The sequence below is a fragment of the Gracilinanus agilis genome, chromosome 5 (assembly GCF_016433145.1).
Source record: "Gracilinanus agilis isolate LMUSP501 chromosome 5, AgileGrace, whole genome shotgun sequence".
Lineage (NCBI taxonomy): Eukaryota > Metazoa > Chordata > Mammalia > Didelphimorphia > Didelphidae > Gracilinanus > Gracilinanus agilis.
In genome coordinates, this window is record NC_058134.1 from 172,289,808 (window position 1) to 172,314,712 (window position 24,905).

The 24,905-nt window shown below is 32.6% G+C and overlaps 1 protein-coding gene across 3 annotated transcripts in view; it reads left to right on the top strand.

The window, feature by feature from the left end:
• The window catches only part of UPF2 (UPF2 regulator of nonsense mediated mRNA decay), a 110,122-nt gene that overhangs the window by 15,879 nt on the left and 69,338 nt on the right, over positions 1-24,905 (top strand). For 2 of the 3 annotated variants that reach the window (XM_044679352.1, XM_044679351.1), the window contains exons 4-5: positions 5,325-5,485; positions 12,956-12,985. In XM_044679352.1, the coding sequence (XP_044535287.1) occupies positions 5,325-5,485; positions 12,956-12,985 (191 nt within the window). The remainder of the gene's footprint in view (positions 1-5,324; positions 5,486-12,955; positions 12,986-24,905) is intronic. The other variant, XM_044679353.1, reaches the window with a different exon arrangement.

The window sequence follows — 24,905 nt, forward strand, 5'->3', positions numbered from 1 at the left end:
ATATCCTGTCAAACTGGATGTGCCTGTTATATTCCTTCATAAAACAAGAATGTGAGAACTTGTTGAAGAAATAAAAGTTGCAGGTTTATAATCTGACATGTTTGCTAGTTCTTTTTTTTGTCTTTTTTTTTTTATCACTGCCCTTCATTGATTCCCTTCTTTGTTAACAAAGAGGTTAACCAAAATGAACAAAATAACCAGTCTGATAGAACATGCAATGTTTTGAGCCTCTAGTCTCTTTTCTTCTTAGAGGAGGGAAATGTGTTTCAGTATCTATTTCTAAGGCCAAGATTAGTCACTGCAGTTAATCAGAGTTCTACTTTCTAGTGTTGTTTCCATTTGTTATTGTAATGATTATGTGTATTGTTAATTTGATTCTGTCCTATGTGAGTTCATTTAACTCTTATATGTTTGGCTATTCTCCTTTGTAATGTTCCAACCAAAATTTTAATGAACATTTAGGATATATTGGGATTTTTCTAATCTTGTTTATAGGATGATTATGTATCAGTACATTTAAAATAAACTATATTAATATTATTACTATATCATATTTAAACTATATTTCTGGTATTGAGGAAAATAGTTTTTCAAATTGAGAAGTAGATGTTTTTATTGATATATTTTTTACATCAGCTATATTTCTCAATAGATCTCTACCTCCTCTCTTCCCAGGGAGCCATCTCTTTTAACAAAGATTTTTTTTTTTTGATGAAAAAATTCTCAGTTCAACAAAATTAACCAACACATTGAAAAAAGTTAATGTTCTATAGCCATAGTACCCCATCTCTGCAAAAAAGCGGGGGGAAGATGCCTTCCTATATCTCTTTTTTGGGGTAATGCTTAGCCATTATCATTAAGGATACAGTTTTCTTTCTTTCTTTCTTTTTTTTTTTTTTTATATTTTTAAACCCTTAACTTCTGTGTATTAGTTCCTTGGTGGAAGAGTGGTAAGGGTAGGCAATGGGGGTCAAGTGGCTTGCCCAAGGTCACACAGCTGGGAAGTGGCTGAGGACAGATTTGAACCTAGGACCTCCTGTCTCTAGGCCTGGCTCTCAATCCACTGAGCTACCCAGCTGCCCCAAGGATACAGTTTTGATTGTTTTATTGTTTATTTACATTGTGTAGTTGTGTATATTTTTCCTGATTTGATTTTGTAGTTGTTCATGTGAGTCTTCTCATACTTATATTTATTATGTTAATCATTTCTTAGGGCACATTAATATTTGATTGTGTTCATGTACCATAACATTTAGTCATTTCCAATAAGTAGGCATTGTCCTCCTAACCCTCACCCTGCCACTTCTTTGCTTTTACAAATTAATGTAACTGTTTTGGTATATGTGGTACCTTTCTTTTTATCATTGACCTCTTTGGCACATATGCTTAGCAGTGGGATCTTCTATGGGTTTAAGGATTAACTACTAGGCAAAATATTTTTTCTATCACATATTCTTATATACTGTCCTAAAATAAATGTTTTGTGTGAAAATATGACCCTGAGGCAGCTAGGTATCTCAGTGGATAAAGTGTCAGGATTGGAGATAGAAGGTCCTGGATTCAAATGTAGCCTCAGACACTTCTTAGCTGTGTGAACCTGGGCAAGTCACCATATTGCCTAGCCTTTACTTCTCTTTTGCCCTGTAACCAATACTCAGTACTGATTCTAAGACAGAATGGAAAGGTTTAAAAAATATATCATGACCCTTATTGTTTAAATATTAAGATTGAAGAGGGTAAATTTTGGGGTAACTTAAGAGGGTAACAGCTTGGTGAATGTGTATAGCTGAATAATAGATAAATCAGACTATGAGTAAATTCTTAACTGTGAGCAAACTAAATAATTCATAATTAACTCTAGTAGCCTAGGTTTGAGAATAAAAAGCAATTAAATTGATGACATTATTGAGATAGTTTTGAAAACTTCAGTGGTAAGAATCAGTAAACACGTTAAAGCAAAATGCTTTTGAAAATGCTATTGCTACTTTTTTGCTCAATCAGATTTCCTTTTTGGTCATAGACATCTCATAGCACCATTGGTTAAGCATTTGGTATGTTCAGATAGGTTCAGCCATAAGCAAGTACTAACCACCCATGCTTATATGACAAAAATAATTTTATTTGACCTTTGTATTGTGTGATTTTTTTTTTTTTGGTAAGGATTTTCTTTTGTATTGCTTAGATTAATATTAAAATTTGTTTTTCTTGAGCACAAAGAAGTTAATGGTAAGGTTAGTAGCATAGGATTATGCTGGATAGTAGCTGGGGAAAGCCAGAAACTTAAATGTTCTTGATTTTCATTGGTAGGTATATTCTTATTTGCATGAATTCAAACTTTCTGAATGTCTCTTGATGATTTCTTAGAGTTACTGTGACCTAGACATTCATCATTGTGGCCATTTTAGGGATGAATCTCTGTGAAATAAGCTAGTCATGTTCCCAAAGAATTGCCCATCCATCATTTAGGCCTTACTTGAAGTCTTTCCACCTTATTTCTAATAATAATAGCTACCATTTATATAGCACCTATTATGTAAGCACTTTACAAATGTTTTTTTATTTGATCCTCATAACACTTCCTGAGAGGTAGGTTCTGTTCTTTTACACGTTTTACAGGTGATGAAATTGAGGCAAACAGGTTAAATTACTTCTTCAAAATTATACAGCTAGTAGTGTTTGAGACTGTATTTGACCTTGGGTATTCCAGACTCCTGGACCAGTTCTCTGCTGAGCCACCTCACTGCTCGAAGTTGTGCTTACTGACATATTCTTTGAGAGTACAGGGTCACTTTTCAATGCCGCAATGAGGTATGGGAATAGGGCTTTAGAGAAGGATGAAACACCATCTAATATTTTTAAAAAATACTTTTTATTGATATGCTTTGGTTTTATATTTACTAAATTTCCCTTTGTATCCCCTTCCTCTCCTCTCCCAGAGAACTATCCCATATAATCATTTTTTGAAGGAAAAAAGAAAAAATGGAAGCAATAAAAAAAGTCAGCGAAATTCTCTATCAGTCTAAAAAGTAATCTGAAAATATATGAAATGTTCCATACCTGTGGAACATCACTTATTTCTCTACAAGTTATAGGGGTAGGGGGTGTCTTCTCAGATCTCTTCTTTGGGGCCTATGCTTGTGTTTTTTGTAATTATGCAACTATACTTAAGTTGTTTTTTTAAATGATTTTTTATTTAACAAAGATCTATTTTCTTTCTTTTCTACAAAGAGCTCTTTCTCCCTATTGGAGAAAAATAAAAATAAAAACTATAACAAGGTCAAGCAAGATGAATTCCTTCATTAATCATATATGTATATATTTTAAAAGCCTAAATCAGAGGACTCACTGGGTGGAGAGCCTGGCCTAGAGACAGGAGACCCTGGGTCCAAATTCATATATTTCCTAGGCTGTATGACCCTGGGCAAGTCAGAACCCCAGTTATCTAGCTCTTATCTTTCTTCTGCCTTGGAACCCATCCTCAGTATCAATTCTAAGACAGAAGATAAGGGTTTTAAAAAAAGTTTGTGCCCTGATTCCATCACTTCCCAGTGAAGAGGAAGAAATTAAGGAAATAAGCACATGTTGAGTGCTTGCTATGGTGTAGGCACTCAGCTAAGCACTTTATGAATAAGGAAATCGAGTCAGGCAGAAGTCAAGTGACTTGCCTAGGATTACACAAATAGGGAGCATCTGGGGTCAGATTTGAACTTGTCTTCCTAACACCAATCAATCAGTTAACATTAAGTACTTCACATTCTATCCACTTCACCTTCTAGAGACTTCTTGTAGGTGGTCATTAACATGTTTCATCATTGGCCCTCTGGAATTTTGGTTAGTCTTTTCAATAATTGGAATTCTTAAAAGTTGTTTTTACCAGGTTGTTATTGTATACATTTTTAATTTGGATCAGCCGCATTTAGTCTGGCACATAGTGCTTAAAAATGTTTCTTGATTGCTCACTTCTCTTTGCATCATTTCATACAATTCTTCATAGTTTTATCTGAAATTATCCCCTTTATCATTTCTAATAACACAAAGGTATAAATTTGTTCAACAATTCCCTAATCAACAAACATCTATTTTGTTTCTAATTCTTTTCTACCACAAAAAATGCTTCTGGAAGAAGCAAGATGGGAAGTGGATAGAGTGCTAGGCTTGGAATTAAGATCTGAGTTTTGATTCAGGCTCAGACACCTACTTGCTGTGTGACCTTGAACAAGTCTGACATCAAATTGTTTCCTTAATTATAAAATGCACCCTGCCTCCCAGGGTTACCATGAAGATTAAATGAAATTATATAATAAGCATAGTATAGTACTTTTTAAAAATTTTAATTTATTAAAAATTTTTTTCCCATGGTTACATGATTCTTCTTGTTTCTCTCCCCTCTTCCCTACCTGCTTTTGGAGTTGACAAGCAGTCTTACTAGGTTATTCATATATACCTTTTCGCATAGCTGTCTCAGACCAAATATTTGTTTCCTTTCTTTCTCTTTCTTCCTTTCTTTAGGTATGATTACTTTATTTTTATCAGTAACTTCACAGTTTATGTTTCATAGTGGAATCTCTGGGTCAAAGGATATGAACATTTTAGTTACTTTATTTGTAAAATTCCAAAATATTTTCGAAAATGGCTATACTATATCATAGTTTTATCAACCCTGCACCCACAATGTACTTCTCTTTTCCACAATTCCTCTAACATGGATTATTTTTATCTCTTATCATCTTTCCCAATTTGGTGGTCATGAGAGTTGTTTTATATTTATTTTAGGAATTTGTAGCCTTTATAGGGTTGTTAATAGTGTAGAATTTTTTTGAGACGTTTGTTCTTATCCTTTGACCATTTATCTGTTGAATGGTTTTTGAAAATCATTTTTTAAAATTACCTGTGATTAATCCACATATGTGGTTTTACTTAGAGTTGACTAAGGATACTGTTGATTTAAATTGTTTTTGATTTCCTTAAAAGCTCTCATTTTGAAGTGAATTTTCTATTGGTTAAGATCTTTTGGTAATGAAGTGTTCTCCTGTGACATGATTACAAGAGCCACACAGTCTAATCTTTTGTAGTTATTAAAATTGCTTATGTCATTATTATTCTTTAAGGAAATCATATTAAGGATAAAAATACTTTGGTTATATTTCAATATGAAGCTTAATTTTAGATGGAATCTTAATTTTAGCAGTGTTTGCAATACCTTATTTTTATGCCTTCATTTTAAATTGTCACAAAATTAATTTATATGTACATTTCAGTTATATAAATTCTTAACCAAATATATTTTAATAAATTTATCAGACTATTTCATTCTTTATTCATAGACGCATTCTACATTCTAAAGGGGAGCTGAGTGAAGATCGACATAAGCAGTATGAAGAATTTGCTATGTCTTATCAGAAATTGCTGGCAAATTCTCAATCTTTAGCAGACCTTTTGGATGAAAATATGCCTGATCTTCCTCAGGATAAACCAACACCAGAGGGTAAGCTATTATAGTAAAAAATTTTAACATTTGAAACTACTTACTGCTAATCTTTTTTTTAGGATTGATAATTGTCTATTGGCTAAATTTTTATCTCAAAAGAAAATTACCCCTAGTTTTCTATTTAAAAAAAATTTTTTTTTTAAATAGTAAATTTTATTAAAACCTGATACAGTTGAGAACTGACAGTACAGTGTAGTGGAAAGTGAATTGGCTTGGGATTTAGGGATCTAGATCTGGTTCTGCTTTAACTTAAGCTTTGCAACTTTGGGTAATATCTTCAGGCTTTATTTATTTTATTTGTTAAGAAAAGTACTTGAGCTAGTTAATTGATCCAGAATTTTTCTGGCTCTGAAATGCTACAATTATAAGTAAGAGCAAGTTAACTTTATTCCATAAAATTTCAGAAAAGTTAAAAAATATGTACATATTTTATATACTCATCCATCATTTCTTTAATTTCCTACATCCTTCAATGATGGGATTTAGAGAAATTATCTAGTTTCTCATTTTACAAATAAGGATTTGAGGCCAAAAGAGGTTAAGTGATCCATACTTTATTTTATTTTTTAAAATTTCTTCACTGAGGAAAGAGAGTACTTTGAATTTACTCATGAGGGAGAAAGATTGCTTCAGGTGATTTTAGATGCAGATTCAGGGAAAATTTAGGACATTATTATAAAGTATTTAGAAAAGAACATTAGAAAAAATCACGTGTGCTTCCCAGTTACAGGAGTTAAAAATTATGTAGTTTAGTATTAGAAAGTTGTTAAGTCACCTAATAGGGAGTCAAGAGGTTTGAATTCCCTTTGTATTCAGAGGCACAGAATAATGTATTCATAGATTTGGTTATTAGTTTCCTGAGACCAACTTCTGGCCTGTCTTCTTGCTTTCTTTAATTCCCTGGCTCTATTAGTGTGCTTCATAAGATGTAGTAGTAAGTGAGGAAAGCAGAGTATAAGAATGAGTGAAGAAAATGGAAATTTTAAATAATAAGGTAAAAGTAATCCATTTTTAGTATTGTTTTTGAAGACAGTTGAGAAAAATGAAGTCATTCCTTCAGAATTTTAATATTCATGGTGATTATCTTAATACTCCTTGTTTTGATGAATAATAAGGTCCAAATTCATTTTGTAGTTGTCAATTGCACTTGATATGAGGAAACGTCCCACTTTTATCAAAGGTCAGCATTGTCTAAGACTGAATTTAGGGCAATAATCTGGTTCTTATTTCAGATTTTACTATATTGTTAGTAGTACTATAATTTGTAATCTTTGGTAATTTGAGTGGGGCCAGTGGGATAGATAGAAGAGTAGAGATATGAGAAATATTATTGAAGTAGAATTGACAAGAAGTGGTAACTAGTAATATGAAAATTGAACAAAGAAAAATCTCAAAAATTACAGGTTTCAAATGCGAGAACTATGTTACTACTAGTAGAATATTGACCATAATGATGACCTTATTTAATAATAGAATTTGCCGAATTCATACAAAAGACTTGTAAATTCCAATGGATATAATGAAATGTTAAGGAGATCAAGTGGGGAAAAAAACCAGAAAATGAATTTTAGCAAGATCTATTCAAAGGAATCTATAAGTGAGACTTCAGAAAGGTTTAAAATTTGATTTTTCCTTGTCATCGTTGAGTAACTAGTCATAAATAGTTAAATACCCCCCTTTTTTTTTTTTTATACCCTTACCTTCCGTCTTGGAGTCAATACTGTGGTAGAAGAGTGGTAAGGGCTAGGCAATGGGGGTCAAGTGACTTCCCCAGGGTCACACAGCTAAGAAGTATCTGAGGCCAGATTTGAACCTCGGACCTCCCGGCTTTAGATACCTTTTGTAAATAAAACTTAGCTTCAAAAATTACTTCTTTCTCACCAAAATTTATATTTTCAATTCTATAAGTAGAAATCTTTTCTATTTTTAGATAAATTATTGATAAGCCAGATTTTGCCAGTCAACAGAAATGTGTACTTTGCCATAAACTTAATGTGTTTATAATGATAAGCTATTATTATGAAAATTCATACTTTGCTTACATGTACAGTGAGTCCTTTCAATGAAGGAGAATTGCCAGTAGTATTTTTATCATTCAATATTTGTTCTCTATTAGATATAGTAGTAGCGCGCTCTAGTCTAAGTTTTTGTACAGAAATGGCCCCAAACCCAGAAGTAAAGAAGAGAACAGAAGTGCTGTCCATGGTGAAAAATCCAAATTATACAAGATAATTGATTGAGTCACTGTTCAGAAGAAGGTGCACATTTGTTATTGAGTGAAAGCCAAACTACACTAATGGCACCATAGAGAAATTTAGGGAAAAAAAGAAGAGATACAAGCTAAAAAGAGGATTGAGGAAGGGGAAGGCAGACAAAGGAAGAGAGAAATAGCAGAAGTGTCATTTTGAAAAAAAATGACAGAGATGAGGATGAGAGTGGCAAGGAGACCTTATGATTTTTGAGAAGAGAAAATAAAAGTGAGAAAAGAAAAAAACTAGAATGGCCCACTAATTTAGGTTTTAGTTAGTAATATTTAGTAATATAATGTTTAGTATTTAGTAATATAATTGAGTATTTAGTAATATAACAAGCTAAGTATTTTATCACTTGGTAGTCTCAGAACTTTCTGGCATCATAGTAGTAACCCACTTAAAGAATAGTACTGTAGTCTGATGCTACTTATTATAGGATAAACAACTCTATACATCTTATCCCTTTAAGACATTCTTTTATGACATAGTGAAGGTTAATGAACAATACTTAACATTATGTGTAATAATTATATTAATTGATGTTGAGTTTTCCAAAAAAGGTTTACTATATTTACTATTCTGTATTCTAAGTCAGGAAGACAGACAGTGCTTTAGAAAGATGATTACCCCAACAAATACCAAATATTTTTAAAGGTTGGTTTTTAACCTTTAAGAAAATTCATTGACCCCTAATAACTCATTCTTCTGATGATTTCAGATAAGTAGGGTGGTTGCTATATTAAATATATAATCAATATGCTATCTAATTCTTTTTTATTTTAAAAATGAAAAAAAAAATAAAATTTTGCTCTGAACTTGACATAATGTGAATATTTCCATTTACAAGTAAAAGGAAAATATAATGTTTATAAAGCCATGAAATAATTGGACAGAGCTGGGTTTTTTGTTGTCATTGGTTTTTTAAGTATTTAATTTTTTTTCCTAATTCCATAGAAGAAAATATTTAACATTTCATTAAAATTTTTTTTTAGTTCCAAATTCTCTCTTCTTTTGACCCTTCCCCAAGACAGTGCACAATTTCATATAGGTTATATAGGTGCATAATAAAAACATTTCCATATTAGTCATGTTGGGAAAGAAAACACAATCCAGAAAAACCCCCACAAAAAAAATAATGAAAATGAAAAATGGTATGCTTCAGTCTTTGTTCAGTTTCCATCAGTTCTTTCTCTGGAATAGCATTTTTCACTATGAGTCCTTTGGAGTTGCCGTGGATCATTGTATTACTTGAGCTAATAAGCCATTCATAGTTGATCATCATACAATATTGTTGATACTGTGTATAATGTTCTCCTGGTTCTGTTCATCAGTTCATGTAAGTCTTTCCAAATTTTTTGGAAGTAATCCTGCTTATCATTTCTTTATAGCACAGTAGTATTCCATTGCAGTCATATACCAAAACTTGTTCGGCCATTACCCCAACTGATAGATATTCCCTCAGTTATCATTTTTTGCTACCGTAAAAAGCCCTGCTATAAGTATTTTGTGCAAATTTTTTTTTTCATTTTTTTTTATCTTTTTGGGATACAGACCTAATAGTGGTATTGCTAGGTCAAAATTTATACTCAGTTTTTAGCCCTTTGGACATAGTTCCAAATTGCTTTTCAGAATGGTTGGATCAGTACACAATTCCACCAGTAGTACATTAGTATTCCAAGTTTTCCCACATCTCCAACATTTATCATTTCCCTTTTTTGTTATATTAACCAATCGATGATGTAAGGTATTACCTCAGAGTTTTAATTTGCATTTTTTAATCATTAGTGATTTAGAACATTTTTTCACATTGTAATGCCCAAAATTTGTCCAATTTCCAAAAATAAACCACTAAGGCAGAGCTCAGAGCCAATAACAATTTAAGGGATGTAGCCCCGTTCAGCCAATAGGATCCCATACCTTCCTCATGATGTGAAATCCCTCCATGCTCCAGAGTACAAGTTTTATAACCCTCAAGTCCCAGATAGTCCATGGTGTAGCACAAAACACAAATTTTGATTGGTGGTCACAGGCCAGCAGAACTAACCTCCCATCCTACCAGTTCATGGTCACAGAGAAATGATCCAGTTGAACTGCCCCGCTACCCTAACAACTTGTAATCATAGGGCAATGGACCTGTGGGAAGCAGACACTACATAATGTTGGGCCCCAGAGGGAAATGACAAAAGACTGAGAGGCTCTTAAAACAACTAGGGGATTTTCCACAGATGCTTATTACTTCCCTAGCAAGCAGGATTTAGATGGTTAGGCCCAGAGTGGGAGATCTGGGTCCTTTACAATTTAAAAAAAATCTATTCAACTATTTAACCTGATTATTCCCAATTATGTATTAAGATTAGTTGATTATCTGACTGAATTTATATTAAAGTATGTTAATTCAAAAGAAATAAGCACTTTCCTTATGGTATCATATTCAACTAGATACAACTGATTAGGAATTAGCATAAGGGTAAAAAGTCATTGATTTAGCAGTAAGGCAGGGGTCAACTTTAATAAAGTAGGGGGTCAAATGATTTCACACAAAATGACTAGATAGCTTTGATTTCTTTTCTGAAAACTGCCTGTTTATATCCTTTGATCATTTATCATTTGGGGAATGACTTGTATTCTTATAAGTTTGACTCAGTTCTTAAAACAATTGAGAAATGGGACCTTTATATTTAGAGACTTGCTATAAAATTTTTTTCTTAACTTTTTGATTTCCTTCTAATTTTAGCTTCATTGGTTTTCTTTTGTGCAAAAAAACATTTTAATTTAATGTAAGCAAAATTACCCATTTTATATCTTGTAATGCTTTCTTTTTGTCATAGATTCTTCCTTTATTGATATGACAAGTACACTATTCCATGCTCTACTAATTTGCTTAAGGTATCACCCTTCATATCTAAATCACATACCCATTTTGACCTTATTTTGATATTTAGTGTGGGATGTTCCTAGTTTCTGCCAGTTTTCTAGTTTTCCCAGAAGTTTTTGTCAAATAGGGAGTTCTTCAAAAAGCTTGAGTCTTTGGGTTTATCAAATATTACATCACTATGGCCATTTACTACTGTGTAGTGTGTGCCTAATCTATTCCACTGATCCACTACTATTTTTTTAAGCATATTCTAGATTTAATAATTCTCTGAGCTGTACTACTATCTAAACTGCCTTCTCTTCAGTATTTATTTAAAATAAATTTTTATTGATGTCTTTTTTTTTACATCATCAGAATTTTCCCCAATAACTTTCCTTCTTTCAACTCCCAGAGAGTCATTCTAATAGAACTAATAATATTTTTCAAAGGTAAAGGCACTAGGATTTTTTTTCTGGAAGCAATCTGGAGTATTTGAATTGGCACTTTGTTTTGAGTGTTCAAAAGCCCAGAGCAGTTTTCTTGTATTTTTTCCTCTATTATGATGTTAAGGTTTTTTTGACATATTAGATTTTCCTGGGAAGGCTTTAATTCTATTAAGTTAGTTTTTCTTTCTTTTTTTAATTTTATATTTGTACATAGGTTTTTAAAAAAATTGTAAAGATATTTTATTTTACCAATTTCATGTAAAAACAAATTTGCACCTAAGTTTTCTGAATTTATATGATCCAAATTGTCTGTCTCCTGCCCTTCCCTTCCTTCTCCTGGAACTGGCAAGCAATTCGATCTGGATTATGCATGCATGTATTATCATGCAAAACATATTTCCATATTGTTCATTTTTGTAAGAGAATAATCATATAAAACCCAAAGCTAAACCCAAATAAACTAAAATAAAAGATTGAATGCTTTGATCTGCATTCTGACTCCAGCAGTTCATTTTTTGGAGATGAATGGCATTCTTTGTCATATATCCCTCAGAATTGCCCGGGATCTTTGTATTGCCGAGAGTAGCTAACTATCATATTTAATCATTTCCCCAGTGTTGCTGTTACTGTATACAATGTTCTTGTTCTGCTTATTTCACTCTGCATCTGTTCATGTAGGTCTTTACAGCTTTGTGAAATAATTTTATTCATCATTTCTTACAGCACAATAGTGCTCCATCACCATAATACCATATTTTTGTTCAGCCATTTCCCAATCGATGGGCATCCCTTCAAATTTCCAATTCCTTGCCGTCACAAAAAAAAAGCAATTATAAATATTTTTTTGTACAAGTAGGTCCTTTCCCCTTTTTTGCGATCTCTTTGGGATCTCTTTGGGATCCAGACTTAGTACTGCTATTATTGGATCAAAAAGCAATCCATTCCTTTATGGCCCTTTTTGAGCATAGCCCCAAATTGCTATTGGGTTGGATCAGTTCACAACTCCAACACTGCATTAGTGTCCCAATTTTGCTACATCCCCTCCAACATTTATCACTTTCCTTTACTGTCATATTGACCAGTCTGATAGGTGTGAGGAGTACCAAGGTTATTTTAATTTGCATATCTCTAATTAAGAGGAACTTAGGGACATTTTTTCATATGATTATTGATAGTTTTGGTTTCTTCATCTGAAAACTGCTTATTCATATCCTTTGACCATTCGTCAGTTGGGGAATGTCTTTTATTCTTATAAAATTGACTTCTCTACATTTTTGCGAAATGAGACCTTTATCAGGAAAATTTGTTAAGCAATTTTTTTCCCCAGTTGTTTCCCTTCTAATCTTGGTTACATTGGTTTTGTACAAAAACTTTTTTTCTTTTAGTTTGGTTATTGCTATGGTCAATTATGCCAGTAGTTTTCCTAATATTACCTTGCGTTGCTGATATAAATTCCGACTGGATGTAATGAATAATCCTTGTGATAACATTGCTTTAATTTCTTTGCTAGTATTTTATTTAAGATTTTTACATTGATATTAAGGGAATTGGTCTGTAATTTTCTCTGTTTTTGGCCTTACTGACATAAGTATCAGTACCATATTTGTGTGATAAAAAATTTTTTTGGTAGGACACTTTTGTTGCTTATTTTGCCAAATAGTTTATGTAGTATTGGGATTAATTGTTCTTTAAATGTTTGATAGAATTTGCTTGTGAATCTATCTGGCCTTGGAGATTTTTTTTACTAAGAGAATTCATTGATGGCTTGTTAAGTTTCTTTTTTCTGAGATGTGATTATTTAAGTATTCTATTTCCTTGTAAATATTCATCTGTGTCACCTAAATTGTCAGATTTATTGTCATATAGTTGAGCAAAATAGATCCTAATGATTGTTTTAATTTCCTCTTCATTGCAGGTGAATTCACCCTTTTCATTTTTGATACTGGTAATTTGATTTTCTTTCCTTTTATTAATCAAATTAACCAATGTACTATTTTATTTTATTTTTCATAAAACCAATTCCTAGTATTTATTAGTTCAACAGTTCTCCTTTCAATTTTATTAATTTCTCCTTTGATTTTTAGGCTTTCCAATTTAGTCTTTGATTGGGGATTTTTAATTTGTTCTTTTTCTGTTGTTTTTTTTTTAGTTGCATGTTAATTTTATTGATATGCTTTTTCTCTAATTTTCTTGATATAAGCATTCAGGGATATAAATTTTTCCCTAAGTACTGCTTTTATTATATCTCATAAGTTTTGACATGATGTCTCCTTATTATCATTCTCTTTAATGAAATCATTGTTTCTGTAGTTTATTCTTTGACCCACTGCTTTTGAAGAATTAGATTATTTTGTTTCCAATTAATTTTTAATTTGTCTTTCCACAAACCTTTATTGATTATACTTTTCATTGCATCATGATCTGAATAGGATGCATTTATTATTTTTACTTTTCTGCATATGGTTGTGAAGTTTTTGTATCTTAATACATGGTCAGTTTTTGTGTATGTACCATGTGCTGCTGAACAGAAAATATATTCCTTTTTCTTTCTATTCAATTTCTCCAAAGATCTGTTAAATCTAACTTTCCTAAAATTCATTCACTTCCTTTATGTCTTGTTTATATTTTGGTTAGATTTATCTAGTTCTGATAGGGAAAAATTGAGGTCTCCCACTAGTATAGTTTTACTGTATTTCTTCCTTAAGCTCTTTTAGTTTCGCCTTTGGAGATATACCATTTAGTACATATATGTTATATATTGATATGTTACTTCATTGTCTATAGTACCTTTTATCAAGATGTAATAACCTTCCTTATCTCTTTGATTTAGATCTATTTTTACTGGGTATTGATTCTAAGGCAGAAGAGTGGTAAGGGCTAGGCAATGGGGGTTAAGTGACTTGCCTAGGGTCACACAGCTAGGAAGTGTCTGAGACCACATTTGAACCCAGAACCTCTCATCTCTGGGCCTGACTCTCAATCCACTGAGCCACCCAGCTGCCCCTAGTTTTGTTGGGTATGTGATTCTTCATTGAAAACTGAATTCCCTTGCCTTCTAAAATATCCTATTCTAAGCCTTCTGATCTTTCAATGTAGATGCTATCAAATCCTGTATAATAATGACTGTGGCTCCATGATACTAGAATTGTTTCTTTCTGACTGCAGCATTTTTCTCCTTGGCCTTTGGAGCTCTTGAATTAGGCTATAATATTCCTAGAAGTTATCATTTGGGGATTTATTGCAGGAAGTGATCTGTGGATTCTTTCATTTTCTTTTTTACCCTCTTGTTCTGGAAAATAAGGGCAATTTTATTTGATTATTTCTCATAATATGATATCTAGGCTTTTTTTTTTATCATGACTTTCCAATAGTCCAATAATTCCTAGATTGTCTGTCCTGGGATCTATTTTCCAGGTTAGTTATTTTTTTCAGTGAGATTTTTCATATTTTCTTGCATTTTTTCATTTGATTTTGTGTTATTGTTTCTTGATATCTCATGAAGTCATTAGCTTCTACATGCCCAATTCTAATTTTTAAAGAATGATTTTCTTCCATGACCTTTTGTATCTCCTTTTCCATTTAGTCAAGTCTACTTTTCATGGAATTCTTTTTTTCTTTGACTTTTTTGTATCTCTTTCCATTTGACCAATTCTTCTTAATTTTTAAGGTGTAATTTTCTTTTTTTTGCATTACTTTCATTTCTTTTCTCCATTTTTCTTCTACCTTATTTAATTTTTGAGTTCTTTTTTGAACTCTTCTGGTGCCTGAGACCAATTCCCATTTTTCTTTGAAGTTTTGCATGTGGCTGCATTGATTTTACTATCCCCTACTGAATCTGTGTTTTGCTTTTTTTTTTTTTGTCTCCATAAAAATTTTTCTATGGTTAGGTATTTTCTTTTGCTATTTGTTTATTTCCCCAGCCTTTTCCATTCTTTTAAAAAACTTTTGCTTTAATCTTAAATGTGAACTCTGTTTTCAGAATAGAGGATGTATTCTCTTAAACCTCAGGTTTTCTTTTGCTTCTACCCTCAACTCTAGTTCTGGTATACTGCAACTTTTAGTTCTTCCAAGGTGTTAATGATAAGCCTGTGGACTGAGAGTTCTGGAAGCCATATCCCACTGCTGATTCAGTCTCCTCTAAGGACTGCTTTTGGCAAGCAGGACTCCAGAGCTTTTTGAACTACATTGCTCTGGGTCTAGAGCAGGGGTTGGCAACCTTTTTGGCCGTGAGAGCCATAAACACCACATTTTTTAAAATGTAATTTCATGAGAGCCTTACAGTGCTCACAGTGCGGCTCCAGTAACAGCGCCTGAAAAAAAATTGACTTTATGGCTCCTGCAGAAAGAGCCATACGTTGCCGACCCCTGTTCTAGAGGCTTCACCACAGGCTTAAACTGGCCAAGTTCCATAGACTTGTGGCCTCAATTGTGCCTGGGCTTAGGACTTCAGAGTGTGGATGTGGGGTGCTCTCTTGTTGCTTAGGCAGACCCTGAGCTCTCAAAGTTGGCTTATGCCCAGGTTTGAACCTGGAGCAGGAGATGTGTGTGGGGAGTGACTTGTACTCCTCTATGCGCAATTTTACTTCCACTTCCCTTCTCACCCCATCCCTCTCTGCCTACCTTTCAAGTTGTTTTCTGAAGGAGAGTTACTTCACTTTATGCCTTATTGGTTCTTTAACCCCCAGTATTTGTTTTAAGGTGGTATTTTAAGGTTGGTTTGAGAGGATTCTCAGAGCGATTCCAGCTTTCCATGTTGCTAGTCTGCCATCCTGGCTCCTCCCACCTCTCCCCCGCTTTTCTTTTTAAGCCCTTACTTTACTTCTTGGAATCAATACTGAATATTGGTTCCAAGTCAGACGAGTGGTAAGGATTAGCCAGTGTGGGTTAAGTGACTTGCCCAGGGTCCAACAGCTTGGAAGTGTCTGAGACCACATTTGAACCCAAGACCTCCCATCTCTAGGCCTGGCTCTCAATCCACTGAGCCACTCAGCTGCTCCCTAAGTCAGCTTTTCAAATCTTGTCTTGGAGTTTAATGTTTTGCTTGTATGGAGATCTATTTTCTTTTAATCTAAATGCTTTTTGCTTTTCTTCTATCAGATTTTCTTTTACTTCTTCATATTTGCATTACCAGTCCATTATTCTCTTGTGAGATTTGCTATGACTGATTAAAGTTTTCTGCCAATTAGTTTTGCTGTGCAGGGTATAATTATTTTTTCACATTTCTTATTTTTCTTTTAAACTGTTTAGGAACTTCTTGCTGTGGTTCCATTCTCTTGGGAATCTACGGAGGGTCTTCTGCCTGATTCACTTTCTTCTGTCTTACATTTTTTTATTCATAGATGGCATTATGAGAAGCCATATTCCCTTCTGTTATTAATATCTTCCCAGCTGTCATTTTTTTGCTTATGCTTGAGGTCTTAACTGATTTTTCTTTCTTTTGAGGATCTTTGATAATTTCAGTCTTTTTCCTTTTTTTTTTTTATACTTCTTGACTTTTTGCCCTTTGTTTATGGTTTCTCTAGGAGTTGAACCTCAAAGTCACTTCAGCCTCTTATGCTGGGAAATTTTTATTTCATCACCCTCAGTCTCTGCCCTAAATGACTTATAGGAATGGAACTGGCCCCACCTGGATGTAGGATTCTTTCTTGTCCTTGAATTACGTGGTCTGGGTGCCTCCATTCCAGAGTTTTCTTAGCGATCTCTATGTAGCACAGAAGTTGCTGCATTGCCATCTGAGCCAGAGCAAGCCTTTCAGTTCTCTTGGAACTTTCTGAGTTGCTTTATGTAGCCCTGCCTGACTGTGGTGGACAGCTGGGGTATGGCTTGCTGAGTGAGCATATTAAGAGTTTAGGAGAAACTGGGATAGTGTCTATAGAGTTCAGGTCTGAAATCTAAAGGACCTGGGTTCACATATGGCTTCAAATATTTCCTAGCTGTATGACCCCAGGCAAGTCACTTAACTCCCAGTTCCCCAACCCTCACTGCTCTTTTACCTTGGAACAGATACTTATATCCATTCCAAGACAGAACATAAGGGTTTAAAAAAAAAAGATTTTTGTTCATTGCATTTTTATCTTGTTAGGGTTTTTGGTTTCCTATGCTATGAGACAACTAGAATAGTTTTCTCCCTTGTGCATAATTTCTATTTTAGAGAGATTTAAAAGGTAGTGAGGATTAGAAGAAATTAAAAATCCTCTAGCTCATAGGTCTTATGACCTAGAAGTTCATCTTTTGTTGTCTACCATTTTGCTGGGTTTAGGGTGTGAGTTAGACCTCTTTGGACTTGGATTAGTACTTTGAAACATTTTTTCATAATCTATTTTGTTTTTCTTTTTCTGTTGTTGCTATCACTAAGTCCTACTATAATAAAGTTCTCTTATTAGTCATTTACACACATAAATGTTTATATATTTCTGTTGATTGTTATGTCTTGGATACTTATCTATACCCTTATCTAAGAAATTTATAAAATATTTTTTCCATTTGTCTTCTTTCCTTATGCATTAATTTTTTTGTGCAGAAGATTTTTAGTTTCATATAATAAAATATCTACTTTATTTTTTATTGCTTTGTTTTAAAAAGAACATCATCTTATAGATATAGTGGTAAATGACATAACCTGCTTTTCTCATTTTTCAGTAATTTGATCTTTTTAGAAATGTTTTTATTGACCTTGTTTCTTAAATATTAATTTTCTATGGTATTCTTCCCTTTCCCCCATCCCATATAACAAATGACATTTTTTTGAAGACAGAAAAGAAAAAGAAGAGGAGAAAAAAATCAGCATAACCTGTCAATATATTGAAAATGTGCAGTGGAACACCTGTGAATCCATTTCCAAGCATGATGTGGATTGGGTGCTTCCTCTCATAACTCTTCTTTGAAGTCTTGTTTGTACTTTATAATTTTGCAACATTTGTTTTTATTTTTACATGTGTGGTTCTTTCCATTTATAAGTGTCATCATTGTTATGTATGTTTTCTTGCCTTAGCTTATTTCATTTTCTCTCAGTTCATGTAGACCTTTCCATGATGCTCTCTGTATTCATCACACTCATCATTTCATATAGCATACTACTCCATTACATTCATGTATCACATTTGTGTAGCCATTACTCAGTTGCTGGGAATGTACTTTGTTTCTGGTTCTTTCCTCCATCACAAAAAATATTTTGGTGTATATAAGAACTTTCTTATCATAGCCTTTTTGGGACTTAAACCTAGTAGTGGAATCTCTTGGGCAAAGGGCATAGACATTTTATTTTAGGCCCTTTTTGTCATAATTCTGAATTTCTAAAATAATTGTACCAATTCTCAGTCCCATCAGCAATACACTTAGTGTACCTATCTTTTGAGAACCCCTCCTATACTATTTATATTATTATTTTCTTTTTTGACTTTATTTATTTATTTTACTGTTACATATAGAAACAATTTTTTACAATCATTTTCTGACATTTTGTGATTCAGATTTTCTCTCCTGTCTCCTTCTCCTCAAAATGGTCTCTTGTAAGTTAACTATACCATATTCCCCATGTCATGATAGAAGAAATATGTCAGACATACATTGTATAATAAAAACTCATGAAGGAAATTAAAGGAAAGATGACAGGCCTTGATCTACAATCCTCCTACACTATCAACATTTTTGTTATCTTTACCAATTTATAAAATGGCAGGTGAAACCTCAAGATTGTTTGAATTTGTATTTTTCTTACTATTAATTTGGAGCATTCTTTCATGTTGACCAGGGGTCGGCAATGTATGGCTCTTGAGCCATATCTGGCTCTTTTTGCAGAAGCCATAAAGTCAAATTTTTTTCAGGTGCTGTTACAGGAGTGTGCACTGTGAGCACTGTATGGCTCTCACGAAATTACATTTTAAAAAATATGGTGTTTATGGCTCTCATGGCCAAAAAGGTTGCCGACCCCTGATGTAGATGTTAATAATACTTTGCAATTCTTTTGAGAACTTTTTATTCTACAATATGATCTTAAAACATTAAGGGTAGGGGGCAGCTGGGTAGCTCAGTGGATTGAGAGCCAGGCCTAGAGACAGGAGGTCCTAGGTTCAAATCCGGCCTTAGACACTTCCCAGCTGTGTGACCCTGGGCAAGTCACTTGACCCCCATTGCCTACCCTTACCAATCTTCCACCTATAAGTCAATACACAAAAGTTAAGGGTTTAAAAAATTTAAAAAAAAAATTAAGGGTCATATCCATTTTTAATTTAATATGGAAATATAAGATATTGTTCTCAACCTAATTTCTTCCATACTATTTCCCAGTTTTTCTATAAAGTAAAAGATTTTTTAATGTTTTCAGGTTTATTGAACACTGCATTATTGAGTTTCTTTGTTTCTGATTCCTCATATAATCTATAGCATTGATCTCCCTAATTCATTTTATTATTTTTATTATTTACCAATTACATGCAGTTACAAATTTCCACATAAATTTTCTGAAGTTATATGTTTCAAAATGTCTCCCTTCCCTCTCATTTTCTGGAGATGGCAAGCAATGTGACCTGTGTTATACACATATGATCATGCAAAACATTTCCATATATCCATATTTACTTTATTTTTTAGACAACACCAAATGGTTTTGATGACACTGCTGCTTTATAATATAGCTTGAGATTGTTCATCCCAATTTGTTTTCATTATTTTCTTTGATTCTCTAGATCCTTTGTTTCTTCAAATGAATTTAATCTGTAAGGTATGCATTTGGTAGTTTTATTTGTAAAGCATTTAAACCATAAATTAACTTTAATATAATTTTAAATTACATTTGCACAGCCTCCAGCTATTTTAGTTCTTTATTTCATTAAGAAGCAATTTGTAATTGAATAAATACAAACATTTTACTTTTTTCTTAGCTTAATTGTCTAGTATTTTATCTATTTTGTGTTTTATTTTGAGTGAGATTTTCTTTGCCAATATTGTTTCTTGGGTTTTGTTCTTACTACATAGAAATGCTATTGATTTCATGGGTTTATTTTGAAGTATCTTTGCTATTTCCCTAGGATTTTTCTGAAGTCAAACATTTAAGTCATTAACAAATAGTAATAGTTTATCTCTTCTTTACCAATCTTATTAATTTATTTATTCAGCTCCTCTTTCCCCTTGTCACACAACAAAATGCATCATCTGGAAAATATATAGATTATATTTTTTTGTTTTTGCTTCTCAGGTCATTCTCTGGAAGTGAACATTCACAATTCTTCAAATATTAAATCTGTAGGTGTATATAATGTTTTCTTCATTCAACTTGTTTCCCTCTTCATTATTTCATAAATTCTTTCCAATTTTTTTAAATTCATATGCTCATTGTTTCTTTATAGTTCAGTAGTATTCCCTCACAGTCATATACCTCAGTTGATGGATATCTCCTCAATTTCTAGTTCTTTGCCACTACAAAGAGAACTGCTGTAAATATTTCAGAATAAAGGTTCTTTTTCTTTTCCCCTGATTTCCTTGGGAAATAGATCCAGCAATGATATTGCTAGATCTAAGAATATATACAGTTTTATAACTGGGTGTAATTCCAAATTGCTCTCCAAAATATTCGGATCAGTTCATAGTTCCACTATTAGTTTTCCACATCCCCTCTAACATTTTTCATTTTGCCCTTTTTGTCTTTTTAGCCAGTTTAATGGGGTGAGATGATATCTTAGAATTGTTTTAGTTTGGACCCAAAATCAGTAGTGATTTAGTGCATTTTTTCATCTACCTATCTATATATGGCTTTGATTTCTTCAATTGAAAACTTACAGATTTTATCAATTGGAGGATTGCTCTTATTTCCATAAATTTGACAGGTTCTTTCTCTCTATATATAGTTTAGGTACGAGATCTCTATATGAGACTCTGCTTATGAAAATACTTCCCCCCAGTTTTCTGCTTCTAATCTTGGCAAATTTTATTTATATAAAACTTTTTCAATTTAATGTACTCAAAATTATCTGTTTTACATTTCACAATGTTCTCTTATCTCTTGTTTATTCACAAATGCTTCTCCTATTCATAGATCTAATAAGTAACGTATTCCCTATTTTCCCTATTCTTCTAATTTGTTTATGTCAACTTTTATTTCTAGACAATATATCCATTTTGATCGTACATTAGTGAATTCTGTAAGAAAATGGTCTATACTTACTTTGTGCCAAACTATTTTCTAGTTGTTGCAGTATTTTCCACCAAATAGTGATTTCTTATCCTAATAGGCTGGATCTATATTTTTGTCAAACATAAGATTGCTACAATCTTTTGTCACTGTTTATTGCATATCTGTTCTGTTCCACTGATCTCCCTTTCTATTTCTTAGCCAATATCAGATTGTTTTGATAATTAAATGCTTTTATTATACTGCTTAAAATCTGATATTGATAGACCTTTTTTTACATTTTTTCATTAATTTTTATGCTATTCCTGATCTTTTGCTTTTCTAAATGAATTTTGCTATTATTTTTTCTAGCTCACTTAGATAATTTTTTGGTATTTTGATTATGATGGCATTGAATAAGTAGATTTATTTGTTAATGCTAATGCCTTTAATTCTCATTATTAATACTAGTATTTCTAGAGCTATATCAAATAATAGGGGAAAAGAGATGCATCCTTCTTTTAACTAACTCCTGCATTTATTGGGAAATGAGTATATTTTCATACTTTTGGTTTTAGATACTTTTTATGAAGCATAAAAAAGATTCTTTGCCCACACTTTGTGGGTTCCCCCTTCTCCCTTTTAAGCATAAATTTTCATTGTGCTTTGTCAAAGACTTTTTCTTTGTTTCTTGAGGATCATGTAGTTTAGAGGATTTTAATTTTAATATAATTGTTTGAATGTTGAACCAACCTTTTCTCTGTGGAAAAATGTAGGTTGGTCCATAATGAATGTTTTTTTGGGATAAATTGCCATATTTTTTTCAGCAAAATTTTATTTAAAAATTTTGACTTGCTATTCATTAATGAAATTGACCTCCTGTGCATTATCCTTTCTTGATTTAAATATTAGGTTTATAGCTGTATTACAAAAAGTCTGGGCTACTACTTTGTATATTATTAGTATTAATTATTCATTAAAAGTTTAATGGGATGGGGGCAGCTGGGTAGCTCAGTGGATTGAGAGCCAGGCCTAGAGACAGGAGGTCCTAGGTTCAAATCCGGCCTCAGACACTTCCTAGCTGTGTGACCCTGGGCAAGTCACTTGACCCCCATTGCCTACCCTTACCACTCTTCCACCTATGAGTCAATACACAGAAGTTAAGGGTTTAAAAAAAAAAAAGTTTAATGGGAATTCTTCAGAAATTCCATTAGGATATCAAGAATTTTTTTCTTCATAGCTAGTTTAGTTTTCTTTTCTGAAATTGGATTATTTATGATCTCTGGTATTTTGTTAGTTTGATTTTTTTCATATTTTTAAAGGTATTCCTTTATTTCTTTTGTGTTTATAGCTTTGTTTAGCATATAATACTGAATAGGTTTTTTTTCCCTTCTGGTTTAATAGTGATTTCACATGTTAATTTGCAATTTTGTTGGTTATTCTCCCCCCTTTTCTTTTTAATCAGGTTAATTGAAGGTTTATTGATATTTTTAATCTTCTTAAACCTGATTTTAGTAGTAGTTAGCATTTCTGCAGTATTTTTGGTTTCTAATATATCTATTTCTTATTCAATTTTCAGTATCTTTTTTGTGCTTATTTTTGCTCTATTGACTTTCTCATTTAAAAATATTAAGTTTATTAATCCTTTCCTTTTTACATAATTATTGTTTTCTGATTTATTCTTTTGGTGTACTCTATATTTAAGATTTTGTTGTTAAATTTACATTCAGTCTTTGTCTTTTTTTGTTTGTACCCTCTAAACTAGTTATTATATTTATTGTGTTATGGTCTGGTAAAGACAGTGTTTATTATTTTTGCCCTTTTTTGTGTTTATTTAAAATATCTTGATGCTCTTAATAAGTTGCCATTTCTTTTTTAAAGTTCTAATTAGTGCTGAGAAATACAAATACTTTAGAAATCTTTTTTTAGTCTTTAATTCTAGTTTATCAAGTACTTTATTCAGTTCTGCATGTATGTTAAACAAAACTAAGTAAAAAGGCAAAGTACTGTATGTAAAGTGAAAGAACTCTCCCCAAAAATTCCATATGGGAAAAAAAAAACACTACTAGAGACAAATGGAGGAAAACTTAACTTTTATAACTAATTCTAGATTAAAAAACCCAATAAAAAGAATGACATTACATAAGAAAATGTCATCGGTTCCTTACAAAACACATACCTGAATAAATTAATCCTATACAAAGAAGAAAATTGAGAAGCTTCAACAAAATTTATTTTGTATCAGGTAAATCCAAAAGATAGGAGTTGTAATCATTCCTACTGGAAAAAAAAAACAAAACTAAAAATTTGCAACATAAAAAAAGAGATAAACAAGAAAACTACATATGCTGAAAGGAAATGCACAGACAACAAACCAATATCATTAAACTTAAATTCTTCAAATACAAAAAGAAAAATGAATTGAAATGAAATGAAAGAAGACATAGTAATACAGTAATAATCTGAGAACGTTTTCCTTCTCTCAATTTTTAACACATATGTCGGAATTAAAAACAAAGTTGAAAATGTAAAATTGAACAGATTTCTATAGAAATTTGAAGATAGTTATAGCATCTTCTAACCAGAGTTTGCTAAAGAATGCACATGATTCTCAGTACTGATCAAGTTTTAAAAAAGGCAGGTGATGAATTAAGACATAGATGTAAATGCAAATATAAAAATGGAGAAATAGCAAACATATTCTTTGTAGATTATAATGCAATAAACATAATATTCTGTTCATGGAGCACAAATGAAAGACATAGACCAAAATTGAGACATAAAAATGTAATTCTGAATAATGAATGAGCCAAAAATGAAATCATAAAAATAATAATTGTGTGAAACAGACAAGAGAATGAACTGTCTATATTTTGGGTTTCTAACTCCTTTCTGAGAAATTTGATATAAAGACTTCTCAACCAGGCCTAGAGATGGGAGGTTCTAGGTTCAAATCAGACACTTCCTTATCTGTGCATCCCTAGACAAGTCACTTTATCCCTATTGCCTAGCCCTTGCCACTCTTCTGCCTTGGAATCAATACACAGTATTGATTCTAAGATGGAAAGTAAGGATTTTTTAAAAAACCAAAGACTTCTCATTTGACTGCTTCCTTCCTCTTCCTTCTTGCATTACTTTTATTTGTGTAAAAGCTCTTCAATTTAATGCAATAAAATTTTTTTGTTGTTTTTGTAATTTGTCTCTGGTTAAAAATGTGTGTCCTACCTTTAACTATAAAAGACATATAAATTACCTCTAGTTTTTTTTATAGTTTGTGTCAGTCTGACTGACAGGGATTTGACACAAGAGATATAGAGATCAGAGTGAGATGATATAGCAAGGTTTTATTGGAGGAAAGGAAGTAAGGGGTAGAGTAATGGAGGGAAGAAGCAGCTTGGGGGAGAGGTCCAATGGCAGGAGAGGTGGCTGTGGAGACACCTGTCGGGGAAGTGTCAGGAGGGAACAAGGAGGAGTCTTGACACCAGTGAAGATGGTTGCTAAATTCCCACCTGAGTGGGGGAGGGTATAATCTCTTACAGGGGTTGGAGGAATAGGAGGTTGTCAGGGATGAGGTAACTTGTGTTACCTCTGTTGGTTGCCTCTGGGCAAGGTGAGCTACTTGGATTAAAAGTTCATCATTGGCTGTCCCTGAAGGGATGGGGTTCTCAGGCTGATACTCAGCTATCAACTGAAGAACAGAATCTTGGTGTTCTTCCAGACAGGTGTTGGAGTTGGCAGATGACAGAGTGGGAGGGCCTGT